This window comes from Centruroides vittatus, unplaced genomic scaffold (genome assembly GCF_030686945.1).
Source record: "Centruroides vittatus isolate TY-2023 unplaced genomic scaffold, ASM3068694v2 contig_221, whole genome shotgun sequence".
Taxonomy (NCBI): domain Eukaryota; kingdom Metazoa; phylum Arthropoda; class Arachnida; order Scorpiones; family Buthidae; genus Centruroides; species Centruroides vittatus.
In genome coordinates this window covers 1,940,899-1,957,243 of record NW_027121377.1, presented here as the reverse complement: position 1 = coordinate 1,957,243, position 16,345 = coordinate 1,940,899, and the positions used below count along the sequence as shown (strand labels likewise).

Here is a 16,345-nt window from a genome sequence, read left to right as displayed (position 1 = left end):
CAGCACTTCTGGGCACCATCTTGGTTCAGTCTGGAGAATGCACATTTAGTGCTATTTTGTTCAGAGACCATGTGTCTCCGAAAATATAATAAACTAAGATAAAATATTGATTAAAAAAATACTCACGTTAACAATCCCTTTTTTATTCAATTTTACTTGTTTTTCTAGTTTGATAGATTCCACTTCATTTTTTGCAGGTCTTTTCTTCCCTGATGTCGTTTCTGCTACAACCATAGAAGACTTTTTGCTGTCTTTTTATTCACATTTGCTGTTGCCTTTTCCTTTTCCTTCTCTTTTTTTAGTATTTGCTTCTTATTAATGTTCGGAAGTAGTGCACACGGAACAGATTGTAGATCTAACCATTTTGGAGTTACCCCAGTCCCTAGATACATCATAACCAATTATCTTACAAAAAATTTGGAAACTTTCTCCAGGTTTTCTTTACACTGATTCAATCAGATGTATGCTTCAGACAGTGCCAAATGCCATAATTCCATTTTGCCGTACATTTCAAACAATGATATGGCGAAATGAATGACAAAAGACCACCACAATAGATAATGGAAAATGTGCTTTTAAAGGTTTCCTTCATATGCTGAATAGTTATTACCACTTCTACAAATCTTAGAAAACATGATTTTATGTCACTTCAATAGTATAATTTACATGTTTTAGCACACGAGTTGCACATTGCATGAGTTTGTTGTAGTCTTAATTTTAAAGCAAATTTAAAGCCATTATTAATATCATTTTCCCACCGTTATTTCGAATATTCGTTTTCATCTATCTATTAGAATTTATGAGGAGTACAACTTAACCAAAAATTCATCAGAACTAATTTCTACATAGCTACTTGACACAAAATTATCAAAAAACCTAAAAAATTTAAAAATTTACATTTTTTGTTGTTATTTATATCAAATTCACAAATATTATCGTTTAGGCACAACATATTTACCTTTTTTGAAAAACTATTGTAAAAAATAGAAATCAAATATTCCACTATAGATACAATGCAACACTGCCAGTGTCGTCTACCTACTGGCAGTGGCATAGCAAGGGGGTGTATCATGCACCGGGTGCCACTCGCAGAGGGGTGCCCAAATGGTCTCCAAGACAAACTATGTGTGTTTCTGGAGGGGGAGAGGGGTGCCAACAAAGTGTCAAGCGCCAGTTATGCCCCAGGCGCCAGTTATGTTCGGTATGCCACTGCCTACTGGTTAATTTGCATATTTTCACAAAAAACTATAGTTTACCACGTCATATTTTACAAATTTGCATAATTGTTTACATTTTTTTTTTCACATTACATTAAACATCATTACGTATTACGTCAGTCAATTACATGTTAGCTCCCTCTGTGACTATTACCTGAAGAAACGCGGATTGGAGATTTCAGAAAGTGCCGCCATCTTGGAACCATAGGTAACATTAACCGATACAATTAAAGCAGTCAATTCATAATATCACCATGCCCTCCGTAAGGGCACAAGACTAAGAAGACTTGCATATAAATTATTGTAAATTGTTAAGATTATGTATGAATTCTGAATTTGATTTGGAGGAAATTATATTTTGCAGTCCAGAGATGGCATAACTGATAATGTATCTGTTCTAAGTAAATATATTATCAATTGCGACTTTCAGTTATTCACTATTCTGTATTTTCAGCTTTAACTAAATTAGTTAATTAAAAATTAAAATATGCCTCTATTAAATTTATTAACACACAACAATTATGTGAGACCTACCATTTTACCTACATCTTTTTGTCTTCTATATACGTATATTCTTGAATTATCAGCATTATCTTGTGTAATTTTAATCAACTAATTTTGAACTAATAATGAAATCTCTTTAAAAGATAAGTTGGAAATTTTCTTGTATTTTATATTTCTTTTTTTGTCACATCTGTTAGCTAACAATTGTTTGATGAACAATTGAATAAGATGCCCTTTGCACCTACACATTGTAGATGTGTGAATGCAACACTAGGGGTCTTTGTTATCAAGTAGCATTGTAAATGGAATTTTGTGTGTTTTTCTGATTTTAGGGACCCTCTCTTTTAAATTTTTAGCAATACAGATTAAAAATAATTAAGAGAAACAAATTAATGATAATTGGTAGTTTTTTCATTCTAATCTCACAACATTCAGAGGAAAAGATGAAGGGAATGGTCATTGTTCTCCTGTTTTAACTAGTGTTAAGTGACAGATGTTACTTTATCCACATCATGTGGACACACAATTCTTACTACACAAGAAACGAGGACTAAAAATAACCAATTAGGTTTTTCTCTCATTCCTCAACTTCCTAATCTAAAGAATAATCTAAAGAATAAAACAAAAGGGAATGACAAAAATTCAATTCAAAAATTACAATGGTAATCAAAGTTAGGAACTGATGTCATTCAACTGATTTTAATATTAAATCTGTTCAGTTGTGAAAATAATAACCTAAATTTAGCATAAAATAAGATAAAAATGTATCAGTTTTTTTACGTTGGATCTGTCAAAACTTAGGTAAATGTTAACTTAATAAACAGGCTTTAGTATTGAATTAATGTTACTTAATCATGATTTGTTTATTCTTAATGATAATGAAATATATAACATAATAAATCTTTTAAAATTTTGTTTACAGAATCTGAATAACATTGATCCTAAAGAAGTTTTTAATCAGACACAAAGATCAAAAATTACTCAAATAGAAACTTTGAAAGATCTCGTACAGGTAAAATAGTTATTTTTTAATTATTTACAAAGTTGAATTCAAATAAATATCATTTTTTTGATGATACGAAATTGATATTTTTTAGGATGTAGAAGCAGATGATGTATATCAGACTGTAATGAGACATATTCCTAATTTAAGTCCACAGGTAATATTTTATTTTTTGCTAGTTTCTCAGATTTAACAATAGTTGTCAGATTTATTATGATTATAATTTTTCTTATATCATTAATTTTTACTATTGATGATTTTTATACATAAAAACTGCTGTTTATTATGAAATATATATATTATATTATTAATTTTCATAATTAACACATTAACTGCCATTCGACGCACCCGTGGTTGTACTAATTAGGGCCATACAACAGCTGGTGGTCGTAGCCAACTTTATAGATGTGTGTGAAAGGCCACCACTAGGATGTAAAACAACGTCTTACAAAGCCAGGATGATTTACCCTTGCATGAAACTACATTGGTTATAGCAACGTTGGGCGGTCGGATGGCGCTGTACGGCCCTAATTAGTACGAGCGCCGGCGTGTCAGATGGTGGTTAACATGTTAAGGACAGATTATAAAGATTATAAGTTGTTGAAGGCACTATTTTTAATCACATTAAATAGAACAGCATTTCTCAAACTATGGGTTGTGACCCAATAGTGAGTTGCATTAGTACCATTTCACATTCCACAAAAATTTTATCTTTTGCAGAAATACTTCTATTACTCTAAGAACTAGGAACGATAGATGCATCAGTTATGTACTGAAAATTTTTAATGACTTTTTCTTATAATTATTATTGTCATTTAGTAATAAAAGAAAGATTATGGAATGTGTATATATGAAATTGATCTCTCTTTTCTACTTTGAATAACATCAAAGTAGATATTTTACGTAAGTCGTAGTCATAAAGCCATTTAAGTTGCAATAGCTTTGAAAATATTTCCATGTTTATTCAAACTTTTAGGTTTATTGACATACATAATAATAAATTATAAAAAGTAAATAATGGATGAATTTTTGCACAAGTTGATCAGTAAATTATTTTTAAAGAAATATCTTTTGTGTATATGTTACAGTAAAAACGGGTTTTTACTGGATGTCATTGTTATAACTAGAATTTACTGCTAGTCAAAAATGAATTTGAGTTAAAACTAGTTTTAACTAGACAAAACGGGTTTTAACAAAATGGCTTAGTAAAAACTGTTTCGACCAAGGTCATTCAGCTAACATGTTCCTATAGTGTATGATAAATTTCGTATCACTTTAACCCTTTTTCTCTGACATCTTGTTTACGTTTATTTTGCGATCCTCCTAACGCAATGTAGGTCTGTCAGGTGATATTATTTTAAAAGTTCACCAAAAATCAAATTATCATTATATCTATATGAAAAAAATCACTTACATTTATTAATATCTTTAGTTTTAAATAGGATATTTTTCAATACATTTTATTAGAAAAATTTATAAGAAAAAAAAATAATATATATCAGAACTGACACATAAACTTGATAATTTGTAACATTTTGTGAAAATTAACATTGTCTAGTTACATAGTTGTTTGCTGGCACTGAGCCAGAAAGATGTAGAATATTGTTTTGTACAATTCGATATAACACTTATGCATGTATGTTTATTCGTTGTGAAATTATCGCACATTATATCAAACATTTGTTTGAAATCAAAATTTTATACTGCTATCAACTAATACAATGAATTATTATACTTTATTCACTTCATATTGAACGAGATTATATCTGTTGTTAATAAATTTTACAAAAATCGATATTTACCAAAGTAACGATGAATCGGTACCCTCGAAGTTTTGCTTAAAAAGCCAGGGTACCGATCGATCGGTGCCTTCAGGGACAAAGGGTTAATTAATGTTAATAACACAGATGTGTGACCAATATTTTCAATAAATATCGTATTAAATAATACAAATGTTTTAATCCCAATCATCACTTTATTTATTTCCCCCAAATATATTTATGTAGGTAAAATTAGTTTTAACTAATGTTAAAAGTTAAAACTAGTTTTATCTAAAATCAAAACATGTACAGCAGTAAATTCTACTTTTAACTAGACAAAATGGGTTTTAACAATGACATCCAGTAAAAACTAGTTTCAACTAGTTAAAATGCATTTTAACTAAAAATGGATTTTTACTGTAACATATACAAAATGAAATTTCAGATTGTAAGAAGATTCTGTCAAACTACATTTTAAAAAGGTTTCATTAAGTTTATAAAAAAATTAAAACTTGTACATCTAATAAATTTGATAATTTATTTCAAAATATTCATTTATAATTGTTGTTAATTAATAAATTTTCAATTATTCTTTTCAAGCCGCTTTCTCAGTGTCTTAATCTAATAACGTGGCCCGCTCCAGAAATGACATGTTCATCGAGTCGACCGTCACTTCTAGAATCAGGATTGTTCGCTGGTTCGACATCAGATGTTGCAATGGGAAAAGAAAGTTTATTTAAATCATCAGATTATCACCATTATAATCATATTCCATTTGCAAAAAATAAAATTAATGCATTATCAAAAAAACCAAAATTAAAAGTTCCCGCTTGGTCCGTGGATTCAATGGTGAGTTAATATGTGAAATATTTAATTTTTTTTTTATTTTTATTTTCTTTCTATAGAAAATATTCTGTAGTTTCATTTTAATGTACGTTATTAAAAATTATTTTTATAATTTACAAACAATAAATACATACATACATTATATATTATTTAAAATAAATTCAATTTTTTATTTATTTTATGATTTAGAATTGCTGGCCTGTTGATAGTTACTCTGATCTTGATATGAAAGATAAGAGAAAACGGAATTCGTCATTTTTAGTCACTGCAGTCAATAGTTGTCATAGTGAAGGATTTTTACGTCCATCTGGAAGTTTACAAAGTCCTTACACACTTTGGCCGTCATCTTGGATGAAATCTTCCAGGTTTGTCGTAACGCCAGTGGCAGAAATGGAAAGGACATCTCCAAGATCGTATCTCGGAAAGGGATTACCTAGTTCGAATTTTGATACTGTTACAACATGCTAAATTTTCTAAGTTGAACTTTTTTTTCTCAACTGTTTTATTATTTACACGTATAAAACATTTATAAGTAATAGAAAAATATTTTAATGTATTTTATTATTTATTTCAGAAAATATTATTTCATGGTTCCTTTTTTATAGAAAGTTTAATGCCAAATTTTAGTAGTATAACATTTGTTTATAATTTTTTAATATTCATTCAAATTAGCATTAAAAATAATAAATTGATAGTTGTTGGTTATTAATTGTAGAAAACACCATTTTTATATATTGTACTAAAGTGCATTGTTTTGAGAAATTTTAGTACTTAATATTTGTAAGATTTTTACTCATTTTTAATCATTATAGTCATGATGAATTAATACATCTCACACAAATCATTTTAAATTTAAAAGATGAACCAATATTATTCACATTTTTTAAAGTTTAGTTTTATAGTTGAATTTTTTACAGTTATTAGTGAGGTTGAGGCTGAAGTTTTAAATGCAAAAATGTGTAAGACATTTGGCGCCACTTTCCCATAAGCTTAGAAGTTTGACAATGGCGTTTGGAAAGTCAGTAGAATCTTGGTCGACATTCCAAATGCCATTGTCAAACTTCTAGGCTTACAAGAATGCAGCGTCGAATGTCCAACATATACATTTTTGCGTTTAAAACTTTGGCCTCAATCTCACTATTGATTTATTTCTTTTGTAAATAAAACATAATAAATTATTGTGGAAAATATACATTATTAAAGTACTGTTAAACCTTACTTTCTGAAATTGATGTTTTTACTTTCATACAGTTTAATCTATTTGTGAACAATTGAAAAGTGATTATAAATAATTTCAGGAAACAAAATTATTTTGAACTAAATCAGGCCTGGCCAACCCAAATTGTTTCGTGGGCCACTTTGATCACGCGTAACATTATGGTGGGCCACAATTTAGGCAAACATGCTTTTCAAAAAGTAAAACAAATACAAAATGAATAAGATTTTATTGTTGTATCAAGAGGTCATACTCGCACTTGTGCACTATAACAGTGACACATGAAAATTTGGTATACACATAACGGGAAACAAAAGTTTTAATAGATATATAATATCGCTTAGCGGGCCACACAATTTAACATGACGGGCCTCATGCGGTTCGTGGGCCGTGGGTTGGCCAGGCCTGATCTAAATGAATGATAAAATAAAAACATATCAGGTATGAAAATCAATTTAATTAAATATTCTTTCATTAATAAATGTTCTACATTTAATTACAATTTTAAAAATTTTATAATCTACCTCAGTTGCTAATTCATAATTGCATGAATTATTTGTTTTTACTTTTGAAATTTTTCTATAGACAATATTTTTTAGCATTAATCCTACACAAACGTGTTAATGATACATAAAGTAAATTATATAAATTTTTTTTTGACAATAACTTGTGATTATGAATATTACACACACTCTTGCATGTAAATAAAATATATTTGTGTTTTATATGAGCTGTTCACAGGCCAAATCGATTAACTCCATTTGTAAATCCTTAATATAATTGTTATTATTTTTACATTTTTTGCGTGACTAATTTTATATATTGTTACATTAAAGCTATGCTTTAATATAATGGCATATAAATGGCATTCTACAATGTTTATTTAAGTTTAAATTATTTTTTAAAATTCCTTTTACATTATTAATTTTTATACTTTTTGTTTTATGGAGTTAATTGATTCGGCAAGTGATCGGCTCATATCTAAGATACAAACATTAAATTATATTTGTTTTTGTATTGTTTGGCTGATACTTTTGTGTTTGACTAAATTTATAGACAAAAATTATTGATTATATAGTAGAACCTTATAAATCGTAATCACTTATTTGTGCTAATTATAGTTATCAAATAATAATATTAAGCAGGACAAGTAAATGTGACTAATTAATGGAAATATTGGTTTTATTGACTCTGGCATTAAAATTGAAGATGATAGCATTAAAAGACAGCTTAAAAATATTTATTTACTTGAAGATAATGATAAGCATAATGAAGTACAATTAAGCAAAAGTCTATTATAATTATTTGGATAAAATTAAACTGATAGCAATAACCATAATTACAATAAACAGATTCTACTGCTCTTTATATATTTGGCAATTAAAAATTATTTTAGAAAAAACATGCTTAAACATTTATTTGCTATATTTTATTAGACAGTAAATTTGTAATCATAAAAATAATTGCATATATGTACTGTACATCACATATACTGTATGTATAAAAAATAATAAGAATGACAGAAAATTTTGTCATATAAAATAACTCTAAAATCAAATTATGATACCAAAAATATTTTAACACATATTTTATCTTTGGTATTGTAAAATACATTTAATATTCATATTAAATTTTAAAATTTGATTTTACACTAATTCTGCAAATAATAGTAATTCTTTTCAAGTGGTGATTAAAAAAAATAATTTAATTTAAACACACATTTTAATAGAGAGGTTGAAGCCAAAGTTGAAAACACAAAAACGCGCGTGTCTGACGTTCGGTGCTGCAGTAGTGTTTGGAAAGTCAGTGGAATCATGCTCAACATTCCAAACACCATTGTCAAACTTCTAGGCTTACAGGAAAGTGGCGCTGAATGTCCGACGTGCATGTTTTCGCATTTAAAACTTTGGTCTCAATCTCGCTAATATGTTTATTTATGTATCCTTTTGTATTAGAACTATTAAATTATATCATTATATATATATATTTGTCAAATATTTAATAATAATAGTTTTATAGGAGATAATTTAATTTCCTTTTCTTTGAGATTCTTTTCTTCTTCTGAGCCCTGTAACTTTGGGACAGTTTCTGCTCAATTCATCCCTTTGCCCTATAATTTGGCCTTTGAAGAGTTCTTTTTGCTTGGCCCGAAAATGGCTGATGGAAATGCAGAGTCTCCCCTTTTCACTTAATTTCATCTCCGAACTGATCTTGAAATTATGATCATTTTCTACTGGAGAACAATATCTTTTTCTTTTCCTGGCAAAGCCTCTGATCTTTCTCTTGTATTTGTTACTAGATGAAAACTAGCAACAAATACGTTGGACAGAATTGTAGGGCAAGAGATGAATCGAGCAGAGATGGTCCCAAAGTTACAGGCCAAAGAAAAAGAAAAGAATGTCAAAGAGAAGGAAATATTTACAGAAAAGAAGGAAAATTTGTTAAATTGTATGAACTTAAATAGGAGATAATTTAATACTTAATTTTATATTATCAAATACAGTCCAAACTTTAAGTCTACTAAAGTGTTTTAGTATAGATTCTAAAATATATAAAATATGGAATTGTTGTTTGTTACCTCTATAAAAAAGACTTTAAAATTAGACATAAATAATTTTTAAACAATATGTGTAAAAAATTTCTTCCTATATCTTGTTATCCTACTAAAATATTATATAAATATTGTTGTGATTTACGCATCTTTATCCTGTAAATACATTGTTAAATTGTAAATTTTTAAATTTAAATTTGTGCTTTTCATAAATTCGGAAGTATAATTTAACAGTTTAGGACTGAATTTTGTAATTTATTCACATTTTTAACAGTATAATATATTTAAATTGATATTTTACATCATTTTGATTAGATATTTATTTGTTTTTTTTGTAAGTAAAAATATATTTTAAAATGTGCCATATTGAATTTAAATTCAATTACCAATGTATTGTGTGTCTTTGTTTTGTATTTTAGTATAATTTTGTAAAATATATATTTTAGAACATATTTTTTTATGTCAAGAAATGTTTTGGGATCTTGAGAAATTGAAAAGTGATATTATAATAAGAGTATTTTAGAAATAATATATCTATTTTATCAACTGAACAACATGAAGCATTTAGAATTTTGATATACATGTCATTGGCAACTTACCTTTATGTTGTTATTGTGTGACGTATTGTCCAATGTAGTTTGATACTTTGCGTTACGAATAATGTAATTTGTGTTCTTATTTTCATTATATTTTAGTGAAAATTAAAAAATAAATAAATCGTTGGGATTGTAGCTTATTGTCCTTTAATGCAATTTGACACAACAGGAGGCTAAGTTGTCAAGGATGTGTAACAATATTTTGAATATCTTAAAGTAACTTTGATATTAAAATAATAAGAGAAAAAATAATACAGTATTAAAACTTTATTATGATTGTGATGATGTATTAAATACTGAATGTATATAAGTGATGATAAAAACCATGCAAACTGTGAAAAATTTGCACAATAATTTCGAGATATTTGAAGTGATTCCAGCAATATTATAATTATCTTGAAAGATTTTCACATCACTTAAAACTTTGTGCGGTTTCTTAATCATATATATTCAGCATTTAAAAATGGAATATATTTGTAACTACACATAAAATACACAACAATAATTTATTGTAAATTAAATTAATATTAAGGAGTATGGTTAAAAACAAAATATGCTTCTTCACAGATTTTTTAGTGTCAAAAAGATATTACATTGAAAATTAATGTTTCCTTTATAGAAGTGATTATAACTGTTTTATTCCTGGATTGATATAGATTATAAATACAATATGTAAAATATTTAAAGGAAAGTGAAATCGCGTTGTACTATAAAAAATATTAACTTTTCTTTCCATTATTCCATATTAATGATTTCTTTTTGTTAAGCTTAAATTGTTTTTATAATAAAAATTTTTTACATATGCTTTAGTTTTTTTTAAGAAACTGTTATACATTTTAAACATTTAACACTTTGCCGAGTTAATTTACTAACATTTTTTCAGCCACTAGAGCAAACTTTGGCGCTGCTGTCTGTTCAGTATGTATATTACGTATATTTCCTCAATGAGTTTCAGGTGTAAAAGGAGTCTCAAAATGTTCATAATGGAGGAAAGCGATCATTTGTCAAAGAATTATGAATTTTCAATTACAACATAATTTTTCGGATAAAACGAACTGAAAGTATAATGTATTGTTAGTTTTATGGGAATATTTTTATTTATTTCATATTAAACCTCCTCCGGTTTTAATATTTTCGTTTAGTTTCGAATAATCTGGCTGCAAAGGATAAAGACAACATTGCAGAAATTGATACAGAAAACGAGCCTTATTTTGTTAGAAAATGTCTCCTCACTAGAAGTTTGAACCGCTGCCTGATGTTTTTCTGTCTCTGCAATAAGCATTGCCCCGCATGTGGTAGTGACTGATCGGACCCCAATTAGGGTCCGGTATGAAGACGGCCAGCTTGGATTTTCTTGTGGAATATTGAGTTCAATTTAATTGGAGTATTTAATTCCTGTCATTCTTTCAATCCTTGTGTTTGTTCCTATTTTGTTTTTAATATTACGTAGAACAGAATATTCAGTAATTAAACTTTTGTATGGCAGAAAAATAAGGAAATTGGACTTTTGAATGCAGAAGAATAAAGAAATTCAACATTTCTGATAGCTCAATTTTCTCATACTTCTGTGTAGTACTCGTATATCAGTACACGGAATGACAGATTATATTTGCAGTAATAATGTCCAGAAAAAAGACTTCATGGTCAATACTCATCACAGAATAAGTACGCCTACCAAGTACTAATAAAAATTATAATTAAAATGAATATACTATTTATCGTTTTATAATTTTCTGGATGTTATAGGAAAAATTATAAAAAGCATAACATGAAGCCGGTGTTCAAAAATGTTGTACAGAAACCTTCCCATATTTAATCAAATAATAAAATTTGTTTGAAAAATCACTATTTAAGATCTGAATTCTTAAAAGGATATTAGCACAATTATCCAAACTTATTCATTTCTTCCAAAAATTTCTAAAATTTGAAAGAACTTTTGAAAAGAGAATTTCGTAAATTAAAAAACTAAATGACACTAAATATCCTGCGATGGGTAATATTGAAGGGCTGATAAGATCTTCAATGGAGAGAGCATGAAATTCTGAAAATTTTACCAAATTGGACCTTTCGGAATAATCGATTTTCTCAATAATCCCAGCTTCGAACAGACGAGTTACTCTATAAATAAAGTTAAATCCTGTGTTAAATATTAATTACCAATGGTATATGATCTTGCAAATATTAAAAGAAACATTTTACTTACACGCGACTAACGTTCTCTTTCATGGGAAATTTTTTTCTCATTGGATAAGCCTCAACGAATGAAAAAAGAGAATCTTTCGAAAACATATTTGAACGATTCTTCTTCATTGATAAAAAACCGCTTTAAAAATTTCTCTTCGCTTATGAAAGCCATCCGTTTTTCAAGGACTGCATTTACTGCTTCAGAAGTCTTCATGAAATTATTATTTTCTACAATATGATCTTTCAATATTTTTGCATTTCCAGATTTGGAACTCTGGGAAACAAATTAATCAACAAAATTACTTAAATACATAACAGGAATGTGTGCGTATTACACCACAAATACAGACTTGAATTGCGTTCCACATGGCTGAATTCGGTTCAATGCCACAGGAATATTCTCCCTCTGGATCGCTTTAGCCAATTCGTTAAAATTTGTCGGGACAGGTTCATTAAGGGATAAGTCAAAAAAGACATCAGTGTTCCGCTGTAACTTGACACTAAGACCAGAATAGACAGCAACCAGGTTCCTATTAATAATCTGGATGGGAATCTTATGTGATTCATTTCAATACCTAAAGTTCAAGTTATATATTTTAGGCAAAAAGTCACACCAAGCAACATTTCTCACGTAAACCAATAATGCAAGCAATACAGTAACAAACCTTGATACACAAACGTACAAAAAAGAATTCAGAATATTTTTCGTCTTGGCCAATATATTTGTAATTCTTCTGCAATGAAATCCTCTTTAATAACTTTATGCAAAATGATTCCAAATCCGAGGAATGTCAATAATAAGACGATCCAAATCTGCAATGATTTCGAATATCAGTAAGAATAAGTAGTACTACATTTTAAATAAAATTTGTAATTGGATGCTCTGTCCTAAGTTACACAGAAAATTTTCGAAGTATAAACCGAAAAAATGGAGCGTTTTCAAAATATACAACGAAAATATAAAATAAGATAAAATAAAATATAAAGAGTAGAACAATTACTGAAAAAATATTATAGATATGTAATTGCCATTTCATGTTGTGAAGCTTTTTCTCGTTTATTTTTTGTTGCATGTAAGTTTGCATTTAACGTGTTAACATGTAAATGTAAGGCATGAAAAAATACGAATTGAAAATGAAAGGAAAGCCAAAAATACCTTATTTAAGTACAATGAAATTATATATGTATTATTGCAAAAGGTTTTAGTAAATATTTAATAAAGAAGATAGATATAACAAACATATAAAACTTGCTCAGGAATATTAGAAACATTTTCGATACATTTATTTAAATTCATAATTTCGTTTGAAGTTATAATTGCTACACTTTTCTAAATTTTAGTACAGTTTTTTACTTAATAAAGTTGTCTACTGACGTTAGTACACACAAAATTTTAGACTGTAATTTTTACTCTATAATATCGTATTGTCACACTACAGTAATATGCTTTATTGAACACGAATTGCAATGCTATATTGCAGAGAAATAAACTTTCTATTCTCTTGTATAATGTCATGTCACTCATTCATCAGTGTATAGCACAATAGTGTTTTTCAGCAAGCTTAGTTTTGTTACGGCTAAGGCAAATTGGGCGGTCATGTTAATCAGGAACGTGATCAGACATATTCATATAGACGGTCCCCGAAACATTCTTCTAGTTTTTCAATTCTTGAAGGTTTGATTCCGGGTTAGCAGAGCAATGGGCTAACAATTTAACACAATGGCTTTTATCCAGGAAAGTGAAATAAACCCGAGCAGTGCCATGACCCATATTTCAGGTGTTACTATAAGTGAAAAGGACAATCACTCTATGTTTATGACGTAAGAATGTAATAAAAAAGATTTAGTCAAACAAAAACGGATGAGATGTAAAAATCGTGTCGAGTGATAAATTATGATAATTTAAATGACAGACAAATTTTTATTAAAAGTTTTTCATTTTTAAAGATAAGCTGAGTGCTTCGAAGTCATACCCACAAGATTTTTATTATTGCTCCTTATTTAACTTTAAAGCACTAAGCTCATCTTTACTGAAGAGAAACTCCTAAGAAAAATGTTTGACTGCCATTCAAATTGTCATAATTTTTACTTCAAGCAAATTTTTCACATCTCGCACTTTTTGATTTTTATTATTCTTACAAGCGTTAAATTAAGACATAAAAGTAAAATAAGTATATTGTTAATCCTGTGAACTTCCACGTATAGTCCCGAAAGTGCGCCATCATCTCACTGATGACAAGGTAGACTTAAGATTACAATTTGACCTTTCTAGAACCAGTTGTTTTTTCTCTAGATGAGTCTGCATTGCCGAGTGAAGAAAGACGAAAGTACTGATTTTTGTTGATTTTTGCACTTTTCAATTGCTTATATTTCTGCATCTCTTTAATAAAAAACTTTAATATTTTTCTTACTATGTACGAAAACAGATATCGATCGAAAAAAAATATTCAGAATTATTATAGACTATCAGGAGTTAGAGTAATCCACCCGAAAATCGGCGACTTTGATTCCTATATATGTAGTCCGTCAGTTAGACTTTAATGGAGATGTATCATTGCCGTGATTATAGATCAGGTTAAATGAAGTTAAAGTATTAAAATAAGTTTAAAAATCACTGGATTATTCGCGCTGCCAAACGGCGGTCTTTCCTATAATAATATAGTTAACGATTTCATTCGGTGTTCGATCTTACCTGAATAGAAAATGGTTTAGTAATGGAACTCCAATTGGGAAATTTCTCTGCAGCCTTCGTTATAAACGTAGATGCTGGGCACAACAACGGGGTTGAATAATCGATCACAGAAAACCGTTTGAAAGATTTATATAAAGTAATGAATGCCATATCTGCTTCCTGTTTGTAGAGTAGATAAATATCATGTAAAGAAAAAATTAGATAATGAAATTAGAAAGTTTATTTCTAGAATATAATAAAATTCAATATTTACAAACTATCGCCCTTATCAATCGGGCTACAAATCGGCTATTATTAATGATTAGATACTATGTAATTTATATGTTGAGGTAGATGTTTGGAGTTTTCTCTTATATAATTCAGGTTGTTTAATATATATAACAATTTACTAATTCATTAATGCTAAATTTTTTAAAATTGTTTATATTTCATATGTAAGAGTCATTTGCGAAGTGTTGCTATGCAATATCAAATTATTATTATCTTTATTATTATTGTGTATGATAATTTTTAACAAAACTGAAAACAGGAACATTAGTGTATATTATAAACCCTATATGCAGTTTCACAAATGATTATCAAGGTGAAATATGGTTAACATGGAACAATTCTTTTTCCAGGACAGACTTTTCTATCTCCATTTTGATTTCTGCTTTGAGTAAACAGCAATTGTTTACAGCAATTTATGATTTTGGTATTATTTGTTTGTTCGCAACAGCGTACACTTAACCCTATATATAACCTTATACCTTTAATATCATATAATACTTAACCTTTAATATTCGATGTTAAGTATATCTAATTTTACTTGATAACTTAGGTTATTCGAAATTTGTTATAGTATGTTATAAATTTTGTAATGATCAAATTAATTATATACTCGTTTAAACATTATTCATTTTACCTAGTGGTTGTTACAGAACATAACATAGGAATAACTTTCCTACGTTATGTTCTGTAACAACCACAAGCAAACTATAAACTATAACCCACAGAATATTTTTTTTTTGCATTTTTGAAGTCTAAAAGTATATATAAATCTCATTATATAAATCTGTATGTGTGTGTCAGTGTTCACTTCGCTATTTTATACTTCAGAAATAGACGAACAAAACTTTTTAAAGTTGTTAAGTGAGCTATTTACTGTATAATAAAAATGGGAGATGGAAAGTAATATCTCATATGGAGTCAGACTTTGTAAAAAGATTACTCATCAGAATTTAGAATCGTTTTGAAAATTTTTTTATCTTCTAAATTAAATCTTCTTTCCTTATATAATGAGCAATAAAACAAAAATTAGTTTTAAAATAAAATCTCATGATAGATGGTATCACACGAAATTCTAACACTGTAAATTTATGAAATGGGAGAAAGTAGTTAAAGTGCCTTGACAGCTTTTCATATTATAACTTAAAACATTAAAAGAATTTATAATGTTGTTTTTGTTGTTTATCAATATGAACATTTAACAGCCACATTTATTTCGACTACATGTACAAATTTTGGCGCTATATTCGAAAGACGTTTGTTTACGCGTTTTCTTATGGAAATTCTTAAATTATTTTCGTATTAAGCATTTATTGCAAGACTAGAGTAACGCTACTGACCGTCAATAATACATCTTATCCGGCATTCCATCCGGTCTGATCGCTTAGGATAAAATGTTATTCGTGTCACAAATCTTGCATTTATGTACTGTCTTTCATAAACTTATTTTTGTGTAAAATATTAATTGTCAGTCCATCGTGATATTTTCCCGATCCCTTCAAAAAGCAA

General features: G+C 28.3%; 1 protein-coding gene across 1 annotated transcript in view; it reads left to right on the top strand.

Annotated features, from left to right (window-relative positions):
• Positions 1 to 5,844, top strand: part of LOC136970857 (uncharacterized) — a 56,238-nt gene extending 50,394 nt beyond the window's left edge. Inside the window, exons 16-19 of the mRNA XM_067265354.1 lie at positions 2,644 to 2,733; positions 2,819 to 2,881; positions 5,085 to 5,333; positions 5,520 to 5,844. Coding sequence (XP_067121455.1) covers positions 2,644 to 2,733; positions 2,819 to 2,881; positions 5,085 to 5,333; positions 5,520 to 5,798 — 681 coding nt within the window. The 3' untranslated portion in view covers positions 5,799 to 5,844. The remainder of the gene's footprint in view (positions 1 to 2,643; positions 2,734 to 2,818; positions 2,882 to 5,084; positions 5,334 to 5,519) is intronic.
• Positions 5,845 to 16,345: the final 10,501 nt, after the last annotated feature.